At 30.3% G+C, this 19,868-nt stretch overlaps 4 protein-coding genes across 5 annotated transcripts; 2 read left to right on the top strand and 2 right to left on the bottom strand.

The window, feature by feature from the left end:
- Positions 1-1,824: 1,824 nt before the first annotated feature.
- Positions 1,825-3,273, top strand: LOC107616320 (glutathione S-transferase T3-like). The gene is made up of 2 exons (XM_016318293.1): positions 1,825-1,829; positions 2,745-3,273. The coding sequence occupies exons 1-2, from the start codon at positions 1,825-1,827 to the stop codon at positions 3,271-3,273; spliced, it is 534 nt and encodes a 177-aa protein (XP_016173779.1).
- Positions 3,274-4,888: 1,615 nt separating this feature from the next.
- Positions 4,889-5,503, top strand: LOC148546800 (uncharacterized). The gene has a single exon (XM_088499369.1). It carries the CDS (start codon positions 4,889-4,891, stop codon positions 5,501-5,503), a length of 615 nt encoding a protein of 204 aa, XP_088355495.1.
- A 5,015-nt stretch (positions 5,504-10,518) lies between these two features.
- LOC107616322 (laccase-15-like) lies at positions 10,519-13,058 on the bottom strand. 2 transcript variants are annotated; one of them, XM_088499630.1, is made up of 5 exons: positions 12,972-13,058; positions 12,159-12,555; positions 11,946-12,074; positions 10,608-11,697; positions 10,519-10,567 (listed from the first exon to the last, which is right to left on the bottom strand). In XM_088499630.1, the coding sequence occupies exons 1-5, from the start codon at positions 13,056-13,058 to the stop codon at positions 10,519-10,521; spliced, it is 1,752 nt and encodes a 583-aa protein (XP_088355756.1). The 2 variants fall into 2 exon arrangements, with proteins under 2 accessions (XP_088355756.1, XP_016173780.1); XM_016318294.3 differs by lacking the exon at positions 10,519-10,567 and having other exon boundaries at positions 10,604-11,697.
- A 991-nt stretch (positions 13,059-14,049) lies between these two features.
- On the bottom strand, positions 14,050-19,194 carry LOC107619797 (laccase-15). The gene is made up of 7 exons (XM_016322080.3): positions 18,956-19,194; positions 18,699-18,850; positions 17,832-18,079; positions 16,536-16,664; positions 15,133-16,086; positions 14,556-14,689; positions 14,050-14,330 (listed from the first exon to the last, which is right to left on the bottom strand). Exons 1-6 carry the CDS (start codon positions 19,058-19,060, stop codon positions 14,559-14,561), a joined length of 1,719 nt encoding a protein of 572 aa, XP_016177566.1. The 5' UTR covers positions 19,061-19,194; the 3' UTR covers positions 14,050-14,330; positions 14,556-14,558.
- Positions 19,195-19,868: the final 674 nt, after the last annotated feature.

Genomic DNA, 19,868 nt, shown 5'->3' with positions numbered 1-19,868 from the left:
TTTTTGTATAACGAAAAATTATTATAAAATAATTAATTAATGAAATATACCAATTAAATAATAGTATAAATAAAAAATTTAATTCATAATTTCACAAAATAATTTTTAAAAAGATAATTATGCATATAATAAGAGTACAGTACTCACAAAAATATATAGTGAGTACTAAATCATGTAAATAAAAACTAATTTTTTTTATTTATCCTCATTTTTTTTAATTTTAAAAAATGATAAAATAATTTATTTTAAAAAAAAACTAAATTTTTTTGTTATACTTAAAAATTATTGAAATTTTTATTATCTATTCAAATTATATTATTTTAGTAGTCACAAAAAAAAAATTATATTATTTTAGCTAAATAAATTTTATCTTTATAATTAACTCAAATATTAGAATATTATCTTTATTTTTATAATTTTTTGTTTTATCTAAATTTATTTTTTATATTTTTAAATTTAATTTCATAAATATGTATTAATGCCATAATATTTAAAAAAATGATACTATACATTAATAAACTTATTTAAGAAATTAATTTATTCAAAACAGGATAGTCATGACACGTTAATGTAAGCAGAAAGTACATGCGTACAGCTACGAAAAATATTGTGTGTGGCAAAAGGTTAAATTTTAGCCACGTAACAATGTTTCGTGATAAATAGAAGATACGGTCATTTATTTTTATCACGATTTAGTGTTCGTAGTTAAAATTTGGTGGCTAAACCCCATTTTTGTGGTAGTGTACAGTCTAGTCACCAAAAAAAAATACTCTACAGTCTACGTATATGTGTTTCCTTAAAAGCTGCAAACAATAATGAACGGGCCTAGTTAACTCTTTCTTGGATACTATTTGTGTTGTCCGGCTACAATTTCAACATAGTCGGTGCCAATAAATGATAACTACCGGTGGAGGGCACCTTATTTATGTATTGCTGACTTCATTTCGAATTCCAAGTCAAATTGATCATGTTTGTTTAATTAATTGATCAACCACATTTCTTTGCCCATTTTATGCATTGATTCAGCGCCTCTGTTTCCTTTTCAAAACCCAGCAATCACGGTATGTTCTTTTCATATTTTTGAAAGCAAAATTTTCGGTAGTTTTAGTTATTCTATTAAAATTAAGACTATATTTAGATTAGTTAATATTTACAGAAATATTTATAAACCTTTCATGAAAGTGACTCTTATACTAGTAACGAAAAATTGAACTCGAGTTTAACAGTTTTTACCAACTAGTTCCACTTCCACTGCATTTATTTTGACCTAGCTAACAACTTTTGAAAATGTTTACAAATTGAAGTCCAGAGAGGGGGAGAGCCGGAGAGGGGTAACGAAAATCCAAATTAAAGAGTTAGCCAAAATTAGTTTTATATACTTATTTTAATAAAAAAATAGAATTTAATTTTGATATCTTAAAAGTAAGTTAAATTTCTCGTGGTTCGGTTCATTATTTTAGACTCAACTGGACTTATTTTATTTTTATCAAATAGATTAAATTTAAATTTTTTGTAAAGTCTATTAGTTAAAAAGACCATATTACAAACTTTAAAAAATATCTATAAAATTTGTTGAGCTCATCAAAATATATTTTTGTAAAAATAAATTATTTTTAATTAATTATGACTTTTAATTATTCACTCGTAATAAACCTAAAATAAAATTAAAATAATAAATAGTCAAAAGACTAGATAAGATTATAGAAGATCCCGGAGACACTCATTTTACAATATGTGAAGGATATACGTAAGGCGTTTGAGAAGCAGGGATCTTTAAGCAAGATTGGAAGAAAAATAACAATCCAAGTTGCTTGGGAAATCCTCATGAGGTATGGATAAAAATCACAGACTGAGGCGGAGTTATTAGAGCATCTTCAACGAGTAAATATTTGCAATTTTCTTACAGTGTTGTTAGAGAAAAAAGAGAGATGGGGCGTTGGAGAAGAACTCACTTGAGTTTCTTCACGCAATTTAAAACGAGGGAGTTCTTCTAAATGGGACTCTCGATAACAAATACACAATTGCTAAATAGCAAGTAAAATTAAAAATAAATAATTATATAAAATATTAATTAATTAAATAATTATATTAAATATTGATATTTTATTTTATTAATAATTATAATAATTAAATAATTAAATTTTTATTTAATTAATAATTTATATTAATTATTTATATTATAATTAATATTAAATATTATTTATATTTATATTGTTATATTAATTTAGCCGTTGCAAAACTAGCCGTTGTAAAAATAGTCGTTAGAAACTAGCTGTTATTATGTTACCATTATTATTAATAAATTAATATTTTGTTACTCTATATATACCACTTAGATACACTTTTATTCTCACATTCTCTACTACTCTTCTTCGTCTTCTTCCAAGTTTACAAAATCAAAATTCTGCTACTATTATTTTTTGTTTGAAAAAATAGATCCAAACCAACTCAACTCTTTCTTCAATTACTTACAAAACTTTCCTCAAATTCCAAATACCCAACAATCTCAAACCTCAAACTTTCAAGTTCCAAATCAAAATTTCACACTACCAAATACATTTCAAAATCCAAATCCACAAAATCTTTCTAATTTCAATTTTCAAGCTCCTTATAATAATCAAATTTCCTATATTCCAACCGGAAAATCAAAATTCACAAACACCCCATTTTTCATTTTCATCCATATTTAACCCTTCTATCGAAAATGTTACTCCAACTTCCTTGCCGTTTCCAACTCAATTCAGTGCATCAAGACATAACTCATCTGGTATTGGTGGCTCTTCTAACCCATCCTCTCAGACTCCTATACAATCTAGTCCAAATTCGCAATATTTGGATTTTGTCAACCCTCGTGGATTAGATGCTATCGACCTCAATGATGATGATATTGAAGATCGGAGGCAAAATAGTATTCAACACTGGCATTGGAAAGAGGATGAGATGCTGATCAGTGCATGGTTAAATGTTTCAACTGACCCTATAATTGGTACCGATCAAAAGGGGAAAACATTTTGGAGTCGAATTCATAGCTACTGTGTAGAATTTTACTCCGACATGACAAGGGGGGTAGTTGCATGTAAGAAACGATGGTATAAGATCAACAAGGTTGTTGCACAATTTGCTGGTTGCTACGATCAAGCTAGTCGAAACATAAGGAGTGGTTCGAACGCTGATGATATAAAGGAGTTGGCTTATAAACTTTATTCCACACATTATGGTCAAAAATTCACTTTTGAGAGGCAATGGAACATGCTTCGGTTGGAGCAAAAATGAAGAAGCCAACTACCTACACAGAGTGGCGGCTCAAAGAGAACCAAGGTTAGTGCAACTGGAGCATACTCATCCTTATCAAACCCAGAAGCATCGTTGGCTGACGAACCCGGTGTGGACTCTTCCGTTCGCCCACAAGGATCAAAGAAGAGCAAGCGAAAAGGTAAGGAAAAAGCACAGATGTCTGAAGATTTTAGCGAAAGAAAATAATCGGTTGTCAAAAAATTATCTCTATCAAAGATGTTAAGAATGTTAGAGAAAATGAACTAATGGAAAGGGAAAAAGAAAGAGAAGAGGAGAAGGAACATAGAGCAAAGATGATGGCAATCAAAGAGAAGGAGTTACAAATTCAAGCGGCAATAAAAGAACAAGAATTACAAACTCAGAGGTATATTAAAGAAATGGAGATAAAAGCAAAAGAAAGGAAAATGGAAAGGATGGCCAAGGAAAGGGAAAGTGAGATGGATATGCAAATACTTAATGATGACACGTCTACAATGAGTGAAAAACGACGAGCTCTTCATGAGATTGCATGTGAGAAAATAATCGCCAAGTGGTTTACTTAATGGTTCCTTATATTCGTAGAGTTATGTAGTATGTTCTTATTTTTATTGCGTATTACTGATATGTGATGTAGTTTGTTTTATTTATTTCTTATGTAAGTTTTTAAATTAGTCAATATTATTGTGCCGTTATTGTTCATGAAAGTGACCGTTGCAAAACTAGCCGTTAAGTACCCGTTGCAAAACTAGCCGTTTGCAAAACTAGCCGTTGCAAAACTAGCCGTTGCAAAATTAGCCATTGCAAAACTAGCCGTTGCAGAACTAGCCGTTGCAGAACTAGCCGTTAATTAGCCGTTAAGGTACTTACTGCAGACACACTTATAAATATCAACTATCAATGACTCCGCAACTCCACTTCAACTCTACTTTCTCACCTCGAAAGAGAACTAAAAATTACATTTCTAGATATGGCTAGAAATTTTGATGATATGTTTAATGAGGCTTTGTATGGAAAAAGAAGACGGCAAGATAACACACTCATAGATAATTGGATCGATGAATATTTACTCGAAGATTCAGAAGAATAAGATATCGATAGAAGCTCTATCCCAATTACTCGTAGATGGATCAACAGAGATCGAGAAGTAGAACATGATCGCCTTTTCCAAGATTACTTTGCAGATGATCCGGTGTATAATGCTGACATTTTTCGACGGAGATTTCGAATGAGAAGACATGTGTTCCTTCGGATAGTAGACGCTCTCTCAGACGTCTATCCGTATTTCCAAGAGAGGGTTGATGCAACTGAAAGAAGAGGCTTGTCGCCACTCTAGAAATGTACCGCTGCGATACGGATGTTAGCATATGGCGTAGCAGCTGATGCTGTTGATGATTATGTGCGCATAGGGGAGAGCACTACAATTGAATGCTTGAAAAAATTTGTTGAAGGTGTCATTTCGGTGTTCGAGGATGAATACTTGTGAAAACCCAATCCAAATGACATACAACGCCTGCTACAAATGGCGGAGGGTTGTGGCTTCTCTGGCATGTTGGGTAGCATTGACTGCATGCATTGGCAATGAAAAAATTGTCCAAAGGCGTGAAAAGGTATATACATGAGTGGTTATCGTGGGGTTGCAACCATAGTACTTGAGGTTGTAGCATCTTCAGACCTTTGGATATGGCATGCGTTCTTTGGAGTTTCTGGTTCAAATAACGATATCAACGTGTTAGATCGTTCTCCAGTGTTTGATGATATTCTAAATGATCGTGCTTCAGAGGTAAATTATACTATTAATGGTAATAATTATACAATGGGATACTATTTAGCAGATGGTATTTATCCTGAATGTGCCACATTTGTCAAATCAATCTCAAAGCCACAAGGGGAGAAACGCAAGTTATTTGCACAATACCAAGAAGGGCAAAGAAAAGATGTGGAACGAGCATTCGGAGTGTTGCAAGCACGCTTTGCAATTATACGTGGTTCAGCTCGTTTTTGGAAAAAGAAGAAGCTTGCCAACATAATGAGAGCTTGTATTATATTGCATAATATGATTGTTGAAGATGAAAGAGACACTTATGCAGAAAATTTTGCTCAAGGCTTAGAGTTTGATGATGTTGAAATGGCTTATCACAACCTCAGTTGGGAGAAGAAGATTTTGCACCATACCATCAATTTCTCCAAAGAAATGCCCAACTTCGAAATAGGCAGCAGCATAGACAATTGAAAGAGGACTTGATTAAACACATGACAATTTCACAATGCTTGTCGTCAACTATAGAGTTTAATTATGTTTTTCTTTGTATTAAGTAATTTTACAAATTAGTGTAATTCCGAATTATATATTGTGTATTATTGTTATATATAAATTTATTTAATATTAATATCTTTTAATAGTGAATTATTTTTAAATTTAAATTTTTAAATTATATTATTAAAAAAATTAATTACATTAATTTCAAGTATTTTAATTAATTAATTAAGTAGGACCATAACAGAGACTAAAGTTAGTTCCTCCTAATGGAGAAGATAAAGATGCTTTCGGTTCTTATTTATTGTTTATGACGTAAAAATTTATGTGGAGTTACTTTTTATGAAATTGGGATGAATTCCCTATTGGAGATGGTCTTAGAGACCACACAGATAGATGGGTTGCAGGTTTTATGGCTAAGATGAGACATTGCTCTGCCGTTCAAGCAGAACTCCGGGGAATGTTTCATGGTTTGAGTATGGCGTGGGAGCTAGGTTTTCGTAGAATCATTCTGGAAGCTGATTCTACTACGACCATGTGAGCGATGACAAACATAGAGGTGCACATCTTGAAAGCTTGGTTAAAAGAATAAAGATCCTACTAAGCAGAGACTGGATTGTCAAACTCTCACAATCACATGTGTACAGAGAGGGAAATAGAGGGGCTGATGAGTTAGCCAAAGATAGTTTAAGGGTATCTTTAAGATACCACTTTTTGGACCTACCACCAGCTAGCATTAGAATTATACTGTTGGCAGGAATGGATCCAGACAAAATATGTGTACTTTTTATTAGTACTTCCATTCTTTGTATCATAAAATTTATTAATAATAAAATTTGTATAAAAAAAAATAGGCTTAACCCTCGTTTAATTACCCAAAAAAAAATAGATTGTAGTCTTTTTTTGCTCAAAGAAAAAATTTATGTTTATGGATCATAAGAATGGTTATGATATGTTGCTAAAAATTGATATATAAATACAATATAATACGTAAATTATAAATTATAAATTTTAGCTAGAATACATCTAATATTAATTTATATTTTTTAAGCTTATTGTTTTGACTTTTGAGTTATAATGGACTTAGGGCCCGTTTGGAAAACTCTAGAAGGAGCTTTTTTTAACTTTTGACTTATGAAAAGTAGTAGTATTAATGTCGGGTGCAATTTTCAAAACCAAATTGCAACTTTCTAAGAAGCTATTTTGGAGCTTATAGAGAAGTTAAAAAAAATGACTTCTCTCATAATACTTATACTTTTCATTACATTTCTTTAAAATAAGGATTTTTAGAGTTAAAAATCCAAACACAAAATAACTTATTTATAAGTTACTTTTAACAGAGTTATTTATTGTTTAAGTTATTTTATCAAAAGGAGCTTAATTAAGTTAGTTACCCAAACTGGGCCTTAATAGACATAGCTTTTTGAATAGGTGCGTCAGCTTGTAGACTTTTAAATAGGTCGAGCTTGAAATTGAAAAAAAAAAGTTTAATTATCTTGTTGGTTCTATAATTTTGTAAAATTTTTAATTAGATTTTTATATTTTTTTTTAATTGAGTTTTTATACTAATTTTTTTTCAATTGAGTCTCTACATTTTTTTTTTATTTGAGTCTCTGTATCAATTTTTTTTAGTTGAATTCTTATACAATTAAAAAAAAATTGGTGTAAGGATCCAATTAAAAGAAATAAAAATATAAAAACTTAATTAAAAATTTCATAAAATTATAGGGACTAATAGAATAATTAAACAAAAGAAAAACTGAAAAGTAATAGACCTAGACTTAGATCATGCATTTACAACATGGATCAAGCTCGTTTAAGGCAAAGCCAACCCATTTTTATCCCTAAACTCTATGTGAAGGTTGTATATATATCTCTAAAAGATAATTATTTTCGACATACCATTATATAATTTTTTATTTATGCGTAAAATTATTTTATATTAATGTATCAAAATTAAATTTTAAATGATAATATAAAATATGTTTTTATATAAAATTTGAAAAAAAATAAATATCTCTTATATTTAATAACATTTAAATTTATATTTATTATTAAACTAAATTTCAATTTTATTTTTAAAATTTAATTTTAATTGAAATTATTACGTAACTTTTTACAGTTTACCGTGTTAAAAAATCTAAATTAAATTATTATTTTTATTATAATTTTTATGGTTTAAATATTTTTTTTCTAAAATTACTTATATTTCTAATTTTTTACCATGTCAGTATAAAAAAGGGCAATTTACGTTTTTAAATTGTTTGAACCCCAATTTTACGTAAATATATTGTTTTAAAAATGGATACATAAATACATTGTTTCACTATTTTATATAAACCGTTACTGCTAGTAGCGGTTTACAATTGCACAGAAACCGTTAGTACCAACTACAGATTATGTGTATTTTTGGTTGGTCATAAACCGCTAGTACCAGCCGCGAATTATGTGTATTTTTGGTTGGTCATAAACCGCTGCTGCCAGCAGCGGTTTATGTAGGTTGGTGTGCGTGCGTAAACCGCTAGTGCCTATAGCGGTTTACGTTTAGTATGTGTTAATGGACTCCTTATATAAACCATAGAGGGGCCAAATAGAGAGAGGTAGAGTTTTATTCACAAATGGATGGGGAGGATAGTATTAAAAAAATACAATACTCAAAGTATTAAATTATATAAATCAAGACTATTTTTTTTATTCTCATCTCTTTTACAATTTATAAATAATAAAATAATTTATTTTTAGCCAAAAGTTCACTAAATCATATATTTTTCTCCCTAACAATCACTTCATTCTCTTTTATTTATATCAACCATACAAGAGATACTAGGAGAGTTTGACCTTTGAAACATGGGTTGTGTTCTTTGCTGCTTATTTGCATTTGAGATTTAGCTAAATGAATTTTTTTATTTGTGCAACTTTGTTGTTTTATGCCAAAAAATAAAAACTATTTGTATTTTATAGTTGATTGATTGGATAAATAATAGTGATAACATCATACTTTTGATGAATAAAATAAAAAATATAAATATGCATATAATAATTTTTTATTTATATTTCTTATTAAAATGAGACTAAATAGCAAATCAAAGAGTGAGTATTGACAGAGTACTAAAATATATAAACTAAGACTATTTTTTTTATATTCATCCCTTCTAAAACTTATAAATGATAAAATAATTTATTTTTAGTAAAAAATAGTGAATTTTTTCACTAAAAATAGCAAATCAAATAAAAAAATTCACTATTTTTTACTAAAATATTATTTTATCTTTCATGAATTTTAGAAGGGATGAAGATAAAAAAAAATTAGTCTTAGTTTATATATTTTAGTATTCTGTGAATACTCCCTCTTTGATTTGCTATTTAGTTTCATTTTAATAATAAATACAAATAAAAAATTATTACATGCATATTTATATTTTTTATTTTATTCATCAAAATTATGATGCTATCACTATTATTTATCCAATCAATCAACTATAAAATACAAATAGTTTTTATTTTTTGACATAAAACAACAAAGTTGCACAAATAAAAAAATTTATTTAGCTAAATCTCAAAGAACACAACAAATGTTTCAAACTCTTCTAGTATCTCTTGTATGGTTGATATAAATAAAAGAGAATGAAGTGATTGTTAAGGAGAAAAATATATGATTTAGTAAACTTTTGGCTAAAAAAATTATTTTATTATTTATAAATTGTAAAAGAGATGAGAATAAAAAAAATAGTCTTGATTTATATAATTTAATACTTTGAGTATTGTATTTTTTTAATACTATCCTCCTCATCCATTTGTGAATAAAACTCTACCTCTCTACATTTGGCCCCTCCATGGTTTATATAGGGAGCCTATTGACACATACTAAACGTAAACCGCTATAGGCACCAGCGGTTTACGCACGCACACCAACCTACATAAACCGCTGCTGGCAGCAGCGGTTTATGACCAGCCAAAAATACACATAATCTGCGACTGGTACTAGCGGTTTCTGTGCAATTGTAAACCGCTACTGGCAGTAGCGGTTTATATAAAATAGTGAAACAATGTATTTACGTATCCGTTTTTGAAACAATGTATTTATGTAAAATTGAGGTTCAAACAATTTAAAAACGTAAATTGCCCTATAAAAAATTTGGGTTATGCTACGTGTACACTAAAATCAGCCACCAGTATAAAATACATGCTGAAATATAAATACATATTGAAAATAAATTTAATCACACAAAAAACGTGAACTTTTCTCTTCTCACACACCCTCATCTTTTCTCATAGCCAGCCAGCCACCCATCATCATCATCATTTTGTCATCCTCAACATCAGCTTCACCTCCCCCATCACCTCCATGACCCCACTGCCATGCATGCCACCGCCACTCAATCACCCCACCTCTCGCACCCCTTGTCATACTACTGCCCGTCTCCCTCCTCCCCGATATTTCTTCTTTTGGTTCTTATTATTAACATTTAAGTATATACAAGCAAAGAGATCACAAAGTACTAAGTTTATATACCCTTGTTATATATATAGATCAACAACAATGACTTTTTCCTTTTGTAATTGGCCATTTACGGTTAAGCTTAATATAATTGTGAGGTCTTCCTTTCGTACAGAGAACAGAGAATTTTGACTTTTTACTATTGACGTATTACCCTTAGATCTGCTTAATAGTATAATCATCAAGTCCCCGTGGCAGAAAATGTCAAAAGTTTATTTATCCGCTGAAAGTTAAAAATTTTCCTTAAAGCTAGGGTATGAAATTAAATACAACAATTCACTACTCTTTATTATGTGTTATTCCAAGATAATGACAATGATTTAATTTTGGGTTCTCTGCTTATATACCATATCTTGGAATGAAGGAACAATATATAACGACACAGTTACTTCCAATTTTTATTATGATGGTCGCAACGTGACTTACAAATTGAAAAGAATAAAACAAAAGAATAACAAATAGAAATTAATGAATGAATGAAGCAATAAAAAAACTAATAAAAGAATGAATCTAATTTTTGTATTAATGAATGAATATTTTGAGTATGTGCAAATCTAATTTGTTGTTAGTTGCTTGAATTAACAGTGTGGCATGTCTCGTGGTGGTGGCAACATCTTCTCTTCAGGATTCTTTCCATTTTTGACAATGAAAGTCATAGCCATTCCCCAACTCAGATGTCGCTCTAAGTGGCAATGCATGAACCACACACCTGGATTTTGTGTCTTGAATCTTATGGTTACCCATCCATTTTTGGGTATAGCGACGGTATTCTGATAAGGAGGATCAACAAGATTATATGTGAGAGGATCTTTGTCTTTGTCAAAGTTTCCGAATCCCCATCCAACTACATAGAAACTATGGCCATGCAAGTGCATTGGATGCTCAGTACCAGCCAGCAAATTAGTCCCTTGAAGAACAAGCTCCACCGTGGACCCATACTCAAGCACCTTCACCTCTGTATCTACCGATGGAGTTCTAAGAAATGTGGACAAATTGGAAGCAGTGAAATCAAATAGTTCTGGTGGCACATCTGGAAAATCTTGTGTATATACACCTTGAAGGTGGTTATAGTAAGCATTCAAAATGTTGTTTCCCGATGGCAATTGGAAGCTTATGTTATTTACACTTGCTGCAAGGCGGTTCCCTGGTATATGACTACCTTCGCATGTTGAACATGGTAATGTATTCACCGAAACTGTGTAGAACAGGTTGGTGGTTATGTTCAATGGCACGTCAATTGGATGTGCTTCATCTGCTAAGCTTCTCATTTGACTTATCATGTTGATAGATGCATTGGTGTCATTGGAAGATGGAAGTGAAGGCATGTGAGGGGTTCTTGATGAAAATGATGGAATAATGTGTTTTCCCTTTTTGTATTGCAGAATGGCTGTGGTGGTTGTGTTGTCAAATGCAACATTGGAAGCACTTGAATACACTTTGGCAGCCATGTAATAACGATCCAAAGGTTGATTAGCTTCAAGCAACACATCCATGGTTTGACCTGGTGATATTGTTATGTAATCCACTTTGAATGGCTTCACATAGCTTCCATCGCTTCCCACCACTGTCAATTGGTGCTTCGCAATTCCAAAGAAGAGAAGGTCTTGCATTCCAGCATGCACCATTCTCAGAAGATATGTCTTGCCATGTTCCACATTTACTTTGAAGGTTTCTGCAACCAATAAATTCAAATTGAAAAGTTAACTGACGTTGGCTAAACAAAATTGACTTTCAGGTAGTAACACAAGTAACATGAACGAAAAAGACTAATGCTACACATCTAAGTTATTTTAAGAATTAGTCTAATCAAATTAAAAATAAGACTTAGAATAATATTAGTCACAGGTTAAAATTGACTTCCACCTAGTAACACAAAGTAACATAAATGAAAATTATAAAGTGTTATTATAATTAACATACCTTTGTTTGAGCAATTATAAAGATCACCAGGTTGGCCATTGATAGTATAAGCATCTGAAACAACGGGATCTCCTCCCCCCGTTTCAAAGTTATTGAAAACTTGGACAATGTCTTCCTTCCACCATTCACCTAATAAATTTCAAACTCTAACAATTAGAAAAGTAATTATAAAACATAAAGTGATGAAATCAAATAAAAGACATAAGTATATACCTAGTACAATGGGGACCTCTTTGTGTGGTTTTGGAAATGGATATGTATTTCCAGGCTTGGGTTTAATGACAATAGCACCGTGAACAGTAGCACGAGACCAATCACTGTGAGCATGCCACCAAAGTGTGCCTTCCTCTTCAGAAAAGATAACCTTTTGAGAGAACAAACCACCAGGTTGAATGGGACATTGAGTGATGAATTCAGGGCCATCAGACCATGGATATCTTGGTTGGTTCACTCCATGCCAGTGAATGGTGATGTTATAGTTAGCTCTGTTATACACATCAACAATTATGCTTTCTCCTTTTGTAACATACAATGTTGGCCCTGGAAATTCTCCATTTACTGTTAAGATATTTTTTGTGCTGCAAAGCTTTGTGAAGGAAGCATCTCTCACCTGCAATTTTTTATATGCTTTAGTTTTTTACTTTATAATAATAATAATAATAGGCATGGATAACGAATAATTGAAGTTTTATTTACATCTTAAATGAGTTAGGTGGTGTTAATTAATAATGGATTAATTATTAAAATTAATCTCTAAAATTTTTTAAACCAAATACTTTAATCTTTTAAATTTCAAAATATACAAAACATTTTCTAATATTTATCCTTATTTAAAAAATTTTAAAATTTTAAATCCGTCGTTTCGATTAATTAGATCAAATTAAAGAAAAACTATACTACCTAACGAAAATAAATATTAGATAATTAAATATTTTAAAACCGTCGTTTCGACTAAAATATTTAATATTAAAATTTTTAAAAATTGATTTAGATAATTACCCTAAATAATTAAGCCCCAATACTTACCACAAACTTATGGTGCCGCATTGCTTGGCAAGTAACTAGAATGACATTGAGAAACAATAATATTCCTAAGCTAGTGAGGATTTTCATTGAGAATCTCTTATCTATGATGACAAAATGCTTGATCTAAATTAAAATATGAGTTTATAATATTATAGATAAATAAATAAAGAATGTTGATATGCTAATGGTTTTTTTGCGTTTGATGCTTTGATATGAATTTGTTTGGAAGAGAGGGGTATATATGCATGTATTTTATATATAGTGGTGACTTTGACAAAGCTTTGATTACGCGTAAGAGAATATAATTGGAATAGTATATATAGCACGTGACGTGAGCTTTGTTGCCAAGTCGTAATTACTAAGAGGACAAAATGTTGCGGCTCTAATATGAAAAATTAACGCGATACAAAAAGAACCTGATGTGTCACGTGTAGCTTCTTTATCCAAATAATCATAAGAACTAACTAAATAATGAAAAGGTCAATTTTGACTTTGCATACGATGATAAGGAATTTTCTTATTATTTTATAGGAATGTTTCTTTTTAACTTTTAAGAAGCCGCGCCCATGGAATTATTATTTGTTCGTTTAGCAGTTTCTCTAGTTGATTTTCAACAAAGGGGAATTATAAATGAATATTATAACAATAATATAGGATTTCAAATACTTGTTGGTATTTTATTTGGATAAAGTCAAATATACAGTTGATATCTGCTTAGTGCAAGTAGTAGGATTAATGGGTCATGGCACCAAAAGAAAAATGAAAAATGAAAAAGGTATATTAGTAAATTTCGTTTATTAAGAGAGCTAATATATGTTTAATTCTTGTTTATTAATAGGGAGGCAAATGGAAATGTATAATAATATAGTCAACTTTTAGGGAAAAAGCCATAAAATAATATATACCACAAATAATGTAAAATCTAGATCTTTTACATCGATCAAATTAAAAGTGGTTGCAATGATTTTTGGCAATAAAATCAATCTAGATTTGATATATATTATTTTCTTATTGGACGATGCGATCCAAAATTGAATCACTTTGCATGTTATCGTGACGTAAAGTAAAGTAAAGAATATTCAACAAAATGAAATAATGTATTTCATTTCACATCTAATTGTAACAGAAATTGGTCCAAATCAAATACAATTCAAATTACTCCAAACCATAACTCATTTACACTGCTAACACAGATCAGAGTTCGGCCGCGGATTGTTTTCATTTCAAGGGTATTATTCTGTCTCTCTTTCCCCTTCCCCACAAAGCCATATAAAAAAAAAAAAAAAATTACAATATACTAGCTAGTACTAGTAATGTGTAAAGATTGTAGATTTTTTACGGTCTTCCTTTTCACGCTCCCTGATAAAAAAGAAAGATGAGATATAGTGTAAGTATTTGAAAGAAATTATAAAAAGGGCATTATTGTACGTATGTATACTAGTACAACATATAAATTGAAGTCTCATAAAGGAGCCAAAAGTAAATTAAAAGATTGCTTAATTTTGATAGATACCAATTTAAAGTAGCTAGCTAGGTATAACTACTACATTCGATAATATTCAAAGGTTGTTCAAGAATATATACTCTTTAACATGGAGGCATGTCTGGTGGTGGAGGTGGTAATGTTTCATTTGAGGCTTTGCCATTCTTCACAATAAACACTGTCTCCATGCCCCAAGAGAGGTGCCGGTCAAGGTGGCAATGCATTAACCACACTCCTGAAATTCAAACAATACAATTTATTAATATCTGTCACACAAATTATTTATCCTAAAATTTTAAATTAATGAAAAGAAATATACAAAAGATTATATCAAACACATTCTTTCACGCAAACATTTTTTTTTTTAAATTAAAACGTGATTATTGATGAACTTTATTTTTTTCTCGATAATAAAGATCGAATTCTCTAAATTTTTTGTTACAAAAATTTTAACATTATATTATAAAATTGCAAATACTTCAGCCAATAGAAAAAGGTATATTCGTAAGATGAAAATTCAAGTGCAGTTAATTTCATATGAATTGATAGTCGAGAGCGATAATTTAGTCAAACCTATTAAATTATTTAACAATTTTTAACTATCAATTTCATATCAATTAAGTTAATTGCACCTCAGTTTCTACCTATTCGTAAATAGATTTTTCACATGGTACTTACCAGGGTTGGTAGCCCTAAACCTAATGGCAGCCCAGCCTTTAATGGGCACAATGACAGTATTCTGAAGAGGAGGATCAACAAGATTATAATTCTTGGGGTCCCTGCTCCTGTTGAAATTCCCAAAACCATAACCAATAACATGAAAACTGAATCCATGTATATGCATTGGATGGTCTATGCCAGCAACCAAGTTGGTCCCTTGGAAAACAACCTCCACCGTTGAACCGTACTTCAAAACCTTAACCTTTGTTCCTCTCTTTGGTATGTTGAGTTCAAGAGGCAAGAAATCCCCAGTGAAGTTGAACACATATGGCGGGAAACTCGGAAAACCCTTTCTATAGACTCCATTGATGTGGTAGTAGTAGGCTTCCAGGATATCAGTGCGTGGGGTTACAAAGCTTATGTTGTTCATGCTGGCGGCGAAAATCGTCGAATTCGGTGCTTGGCATGATGACGGTGATCGGCCTCTAGGGCATGGAAAAGTGTTCACAGAAATTGTGGTAACTATGTGAGTTTTGATATTTAAAGGGCATGTAAAAGGGTTTTCTTCAGGGTAGCCCCTAATGCTTCTAATGAAAGCAAAAGCTGATTTTGTGTCATTAGGGCTTGGAAGAAAAGGAAAGGAAGGAGTTGAATTTTCATTATTATTATTGTATTGGATTATAGCTGTGGTTGTGGAGTTATCAAATGGAACTCCAACCCCAGTGGAATAAGCCCTTGCAGCCATGTAATATTTGTTGTTAGGGTTTTGGTTTGCATGCAATAATACATCCATTGTTTGACCAGGAGCTATGCAAATGTAAGAAGTTGTTAATTCCTTTGTGTACATTGCATCATGAGCAAACAGTGTTAGGTTGTGTTTCGAGACCGAGAAAAACAGGATCAGATTCATTGCCGCATTAATTATGCGCAGATGGTAGGTCTTGCCATGCTCTACATTTAACTTGAATGTCCCTGAAAATTCAAATTACATCGGGGATTTGGTGTTAACTCTTAATTAAGGAATAAAATTATATATTTATATATAGTACTCCCTTTTGTTTTAACATTACTTATTCTTATCATATATTTTTTCTAAAAGTTTAAATTAATAAAAGAAGAAACATGAATAATATATGGTGGAAATTCAGGTGCAGTCGATTTCACGTGAAGTTGATAATTGAGAGCCATTAAATGATTTGACTGATTTGACTAAAGTTTCATCTAACGACTTTCACCTATCAATTTCACATGAAATCGACTACACTTGAGTTTTCACTGTAATATATTTCTAATACTTACATTTTGATTAATGTATTTAATTACAAAGTTTTTTTTTTTTTGTTAGTGATAGAGATAGTAAAGTATATATACTATAGTAGTTGTGTTAATGATTGCATGTGAAGGGAAATTTTGATGTGTACCAGATTGTGAGCAATTATAGAGATCTCCAGGTTGGCCATTAATGGTGACGGCATCAGAATTGTTTGGCGCTCCTCCACTTTTAATAAATTGTGTGAAGACCTTGTTGAGATCACTCTTCCACCACTCTCCTATATATGCATGTCAAAGTGTATGTATAGATAATTAATTAAGTCTAATTATTTAAATATGTACGCATGTATAGGATAAATAAACCTGATGAACACACTCTATCAAAAAACAATGTTGAGTACCATTAAAAAAATTTTGTCGATAACATTTATCAAATTTTATTTTTATATTAATCATATTTTGTTGTTAAATCTGACAAAAATTATCATCGGACGCAATGAATCTGTCAAGATTAAATTATTAGCGAAATTTATACCGTATAATTCATTTTGACGATAAATTATTTACGGTCAAATTTCTTTTGATTTTTTAACGATACTAAAAAATTTTTTTGTAGTACTAATTTTTTTAGGGTTGTGTAAATTTTTTGTACAGGTTTTTTTTATTGATTTTATGTTAAAATAATTAATTTTAGAATTAATAAAAATTAAACTCTAGACCTTTAAATTATTAAAATTCTGATATCATGTTATAAAATTATTTTTTTTTCAAAAAGTTAAATTAATAATACTTAAGAGAAAATACCCAAATAGTTATATCTAATAAAATTATATAACATCTTACTTGATTTATTAGATATCTCTCGTCATTTGATGTTAAAAAAAAAACATTTTTTAGATAAATAACATTATTTGATTTATTCTTTTTACTCTTGCGTTTTAAATTTATGATAACCGTTTTTACTTTACCAAAAATTATATCCAAATACACATTAAATAATAATAAAGGAAATTTTTGAATTTTTGTTAGGTGTAAAGATTTTTTCTTGTGGGTATAGTTATGTTACACCTTGCAAGAGTAACGGTATATCATTATTAATTCCTTTTAAGCATTCTTTTAAATGATAAATTAAGTAAAAATAAATACAAACTTTTATTAATACCTTAAAATAATCATATATTTAATTAAGATAGTGATGCTTTTGTCCACATACAATATTACAAGAATAATAATTAAAATACTCTTTTTAAATATTAAAAGAAGTAAAAAATTAAATAATATATATCAACATTTAAACAATAATTAAAATTTTCTCTCAATAATTAACAAACTAATAAGAGAATTATTACCCGGTAGGGGCAAGCATTCATCATGGACAAAAAACAGAAGTTATATATCTGAATTGGCAAAATTGAGAAGGACAAGACAAAGGTATAGGATTATACCAAGTATGATGGGGACCTCATACTGAGGTTTGGGAAAAGGATAGCCACTACTATTCTTCTTTGGATAGATATAGATTGGGCCATGGACGGTGGCTCTTGACCAATCACTATGAGCATGCCACCATAAGGTCCCTTCTTCTGTTGAAAATACTATCTTTTGTCTGAAACTCCTTCCTGGTTGAATGGGACATTGAGTTATGTATTCAGGACCATCTGTCCATGGATTTCTTGGTTGTTTCACTCCATGCCTGCCAATATATGTATAAGTAATTAACCTACTTAAATTTAACCTTTTTAAAATATTTATCCAATATTATATTCCTAGATAGATATAATATATGCTCACTTATATCGACTAGTTTAAATTACTATAAGGTATTTATATGTCTCTTTTTATTTATTTAAATTTTTAAAAGAATAATTTTATGACATGATATAAGAGTTTTTATAAGTTAAAAGTCGGTTCGATCGTTATTCATTCTAAAAGAACAGATTTTAATACGAAGACAATTAAAAAAAAAAAAGAAAGAAATCATGTTAAAAAAAATTCGTATAATTTTATGTGACGGTTTAAATTTTTAAGAGAAGTAATTTTATCACATAAATTAATTAAATACTGTATTTTTTATGAAGCAAAATTTAAATGATTTAGATGCTCTTGTTCACTACTCATCTACATATTCACATATATTACTATTTCCTAATGTAATAATTTTTTTTGTATTGAATTTTTGTAATGAGAATTAATTTAGAATGCCTTTTATGTTTTATTAAAAGATTCACATTTAAGAAAGGAGGGAGTAAATTGTTGGTTTTTTCTTGTGATATCATCAAAATTTATAAGAAGGAAAGAGAAAAATAAAATACCAGTGGATAGTGATGTTGTTTTTTCCCCTGTTGTGAACATTAACATAGATTGTGTCACCCTTGTAGACTTTTATAGCTGGCCCTGGAAATTTTCCATTCACCGTCAAAATGCTCTTTGTGGAACACAGTCTTGTGTACCGGGCTTCTCTCACCTGTGAGAATACAATAATCAACTTAGCCAGCCATTACTATAAATATATATTATTCTTAATTATGTTATGAGTAATATATAATTAACAAGGAGTAATATAACTCACAACAAAGTTGTAATGACTCCTCGTTTGGGAACTAAGACTAATCAATGAAAAACACCAAAGAATTTGGAGGAACATTTTCTTAGTGCCAAGCAACAACATTTTCATGAAATGAAAATTATATATATTGATCAACTGCCTATGCTAATAATAGGTTGCTTCAGTGTTATGGAAATATATTTAGGCTGGAGAGGGCTTTATATACATATCTATGGAGGAGGAAATTTAATAAAGATGCATGAAGTCGTGTAGATAGTGATAAGGTGTGTTAGTTTTAGTCAATGATATCCGGTGAGGCTTCATTTTCATGTGTTAAATCATGAGGGACATACACTAGTACAATATCATCTATGTAATTAATAATAGAGTAAGTAAAATTAATATTTAAGGAAATTATTAAACGGGAAGGGAAATTCATGAAGTGGAATTCTGAGTTAAGGGTAGCGTATACATTAGAACATTAGAGATCGATTGCTGTACTGAGGGAGCTTCCTTAAGGCATCAACCAATCTTTCTGAAATCAATAATTCAAAATAAAGCTGCTTTAGACTTAAAACCATAATAATGATGAATTGCTAACTTTTACAGCGGCTATTCGCGGATAAGATTGTTTCATAATTAAAAAGTCAACAGTGTTAAATATAAAGGAAAAGTACGAGGAGCCAATGGAATATTTATACAATGTGTATAATGGAAGTTTAGAGATATAATCATTAGTGTTACCTTTTTCCATCAGCTGAAATTTTTGGGATGAGTGGTATCATGCATGGTATTAGAGTGCTAGATCCAAAAGGTCAAGAATTCGAGCCTTGATGAACTCCAAAATTAGTTTAAGCTTTTGGGAAGATGTTTATTATCGTTAGTACTCGGATGGTTATTCTAAATAGTATGGGAGATGTTCATTTTATAACTCAAT

Source organism: Arachis ipaensis, chromosome B9, assembly GCF_059453495.1.
Source record: "Arachis ipaensis isolate K30076 ecotype BB chromosome B9, ASM5945349v1, whole genome shotgun sequence".
Taxonomy (NCBI): Eukaryota; Viridiplantae; Streptophyta; class Magnoliopsida; order Fabales; family Fabaceae; genus Arachis; species Arachis ipaensis.
This window is presented reverse-complemented; position numbering and strand designations above follow the sequence as displayed.

Coding starts and splice junctions, on each gene's coding strand:
- LOC107616322 (XM_088499630.1), bottom strand. CDS start 13,058: ATGAAAATCCTCACTAGCTTAGGAATATTATTGTTTCTCAATGTCATT. Junction 12,075..12,158: donor AGAGGTCCCCATTGTACTAG/GTATATACTTAT, acceptor GAAATTTATTAG/GTGAATGGTGGAAGGAAGAC. Junction 10,568..10,607: donor CCACGAGACATGCCACACTG/TTAATTCAAGCA, acceptor ATTTGCACATAC/TCAAAATATTCATTCATTAA.
- LOC107619797 (XM_016322080.3), bottom strand. CDS start 19,060: ATGAAAATGTTGTTGCTTGGCACTAAGAAAATGTTCCTCCAAATTCTT. Junction 18,080..18,698: donor AACAACATCACTATCCACTG/GTATTTTATTTT, acceptor ATATATTGGCAG/GCATGGAGTGAAACAACCAA. Junction 16,087..16,535: donor CTATAATTGCTCACAATCTG/GTACACATCAAA, acceptor TTGAATTTTCAG/GGACATTCAAGTTAAATGTA.
- LOC148546800 (XM_088499369.1), top strand. CDS start 4,889: ATGAGTGGTTATCGTGGGGTTGCAACCATAGTACTTGAGGTTGTAGCA.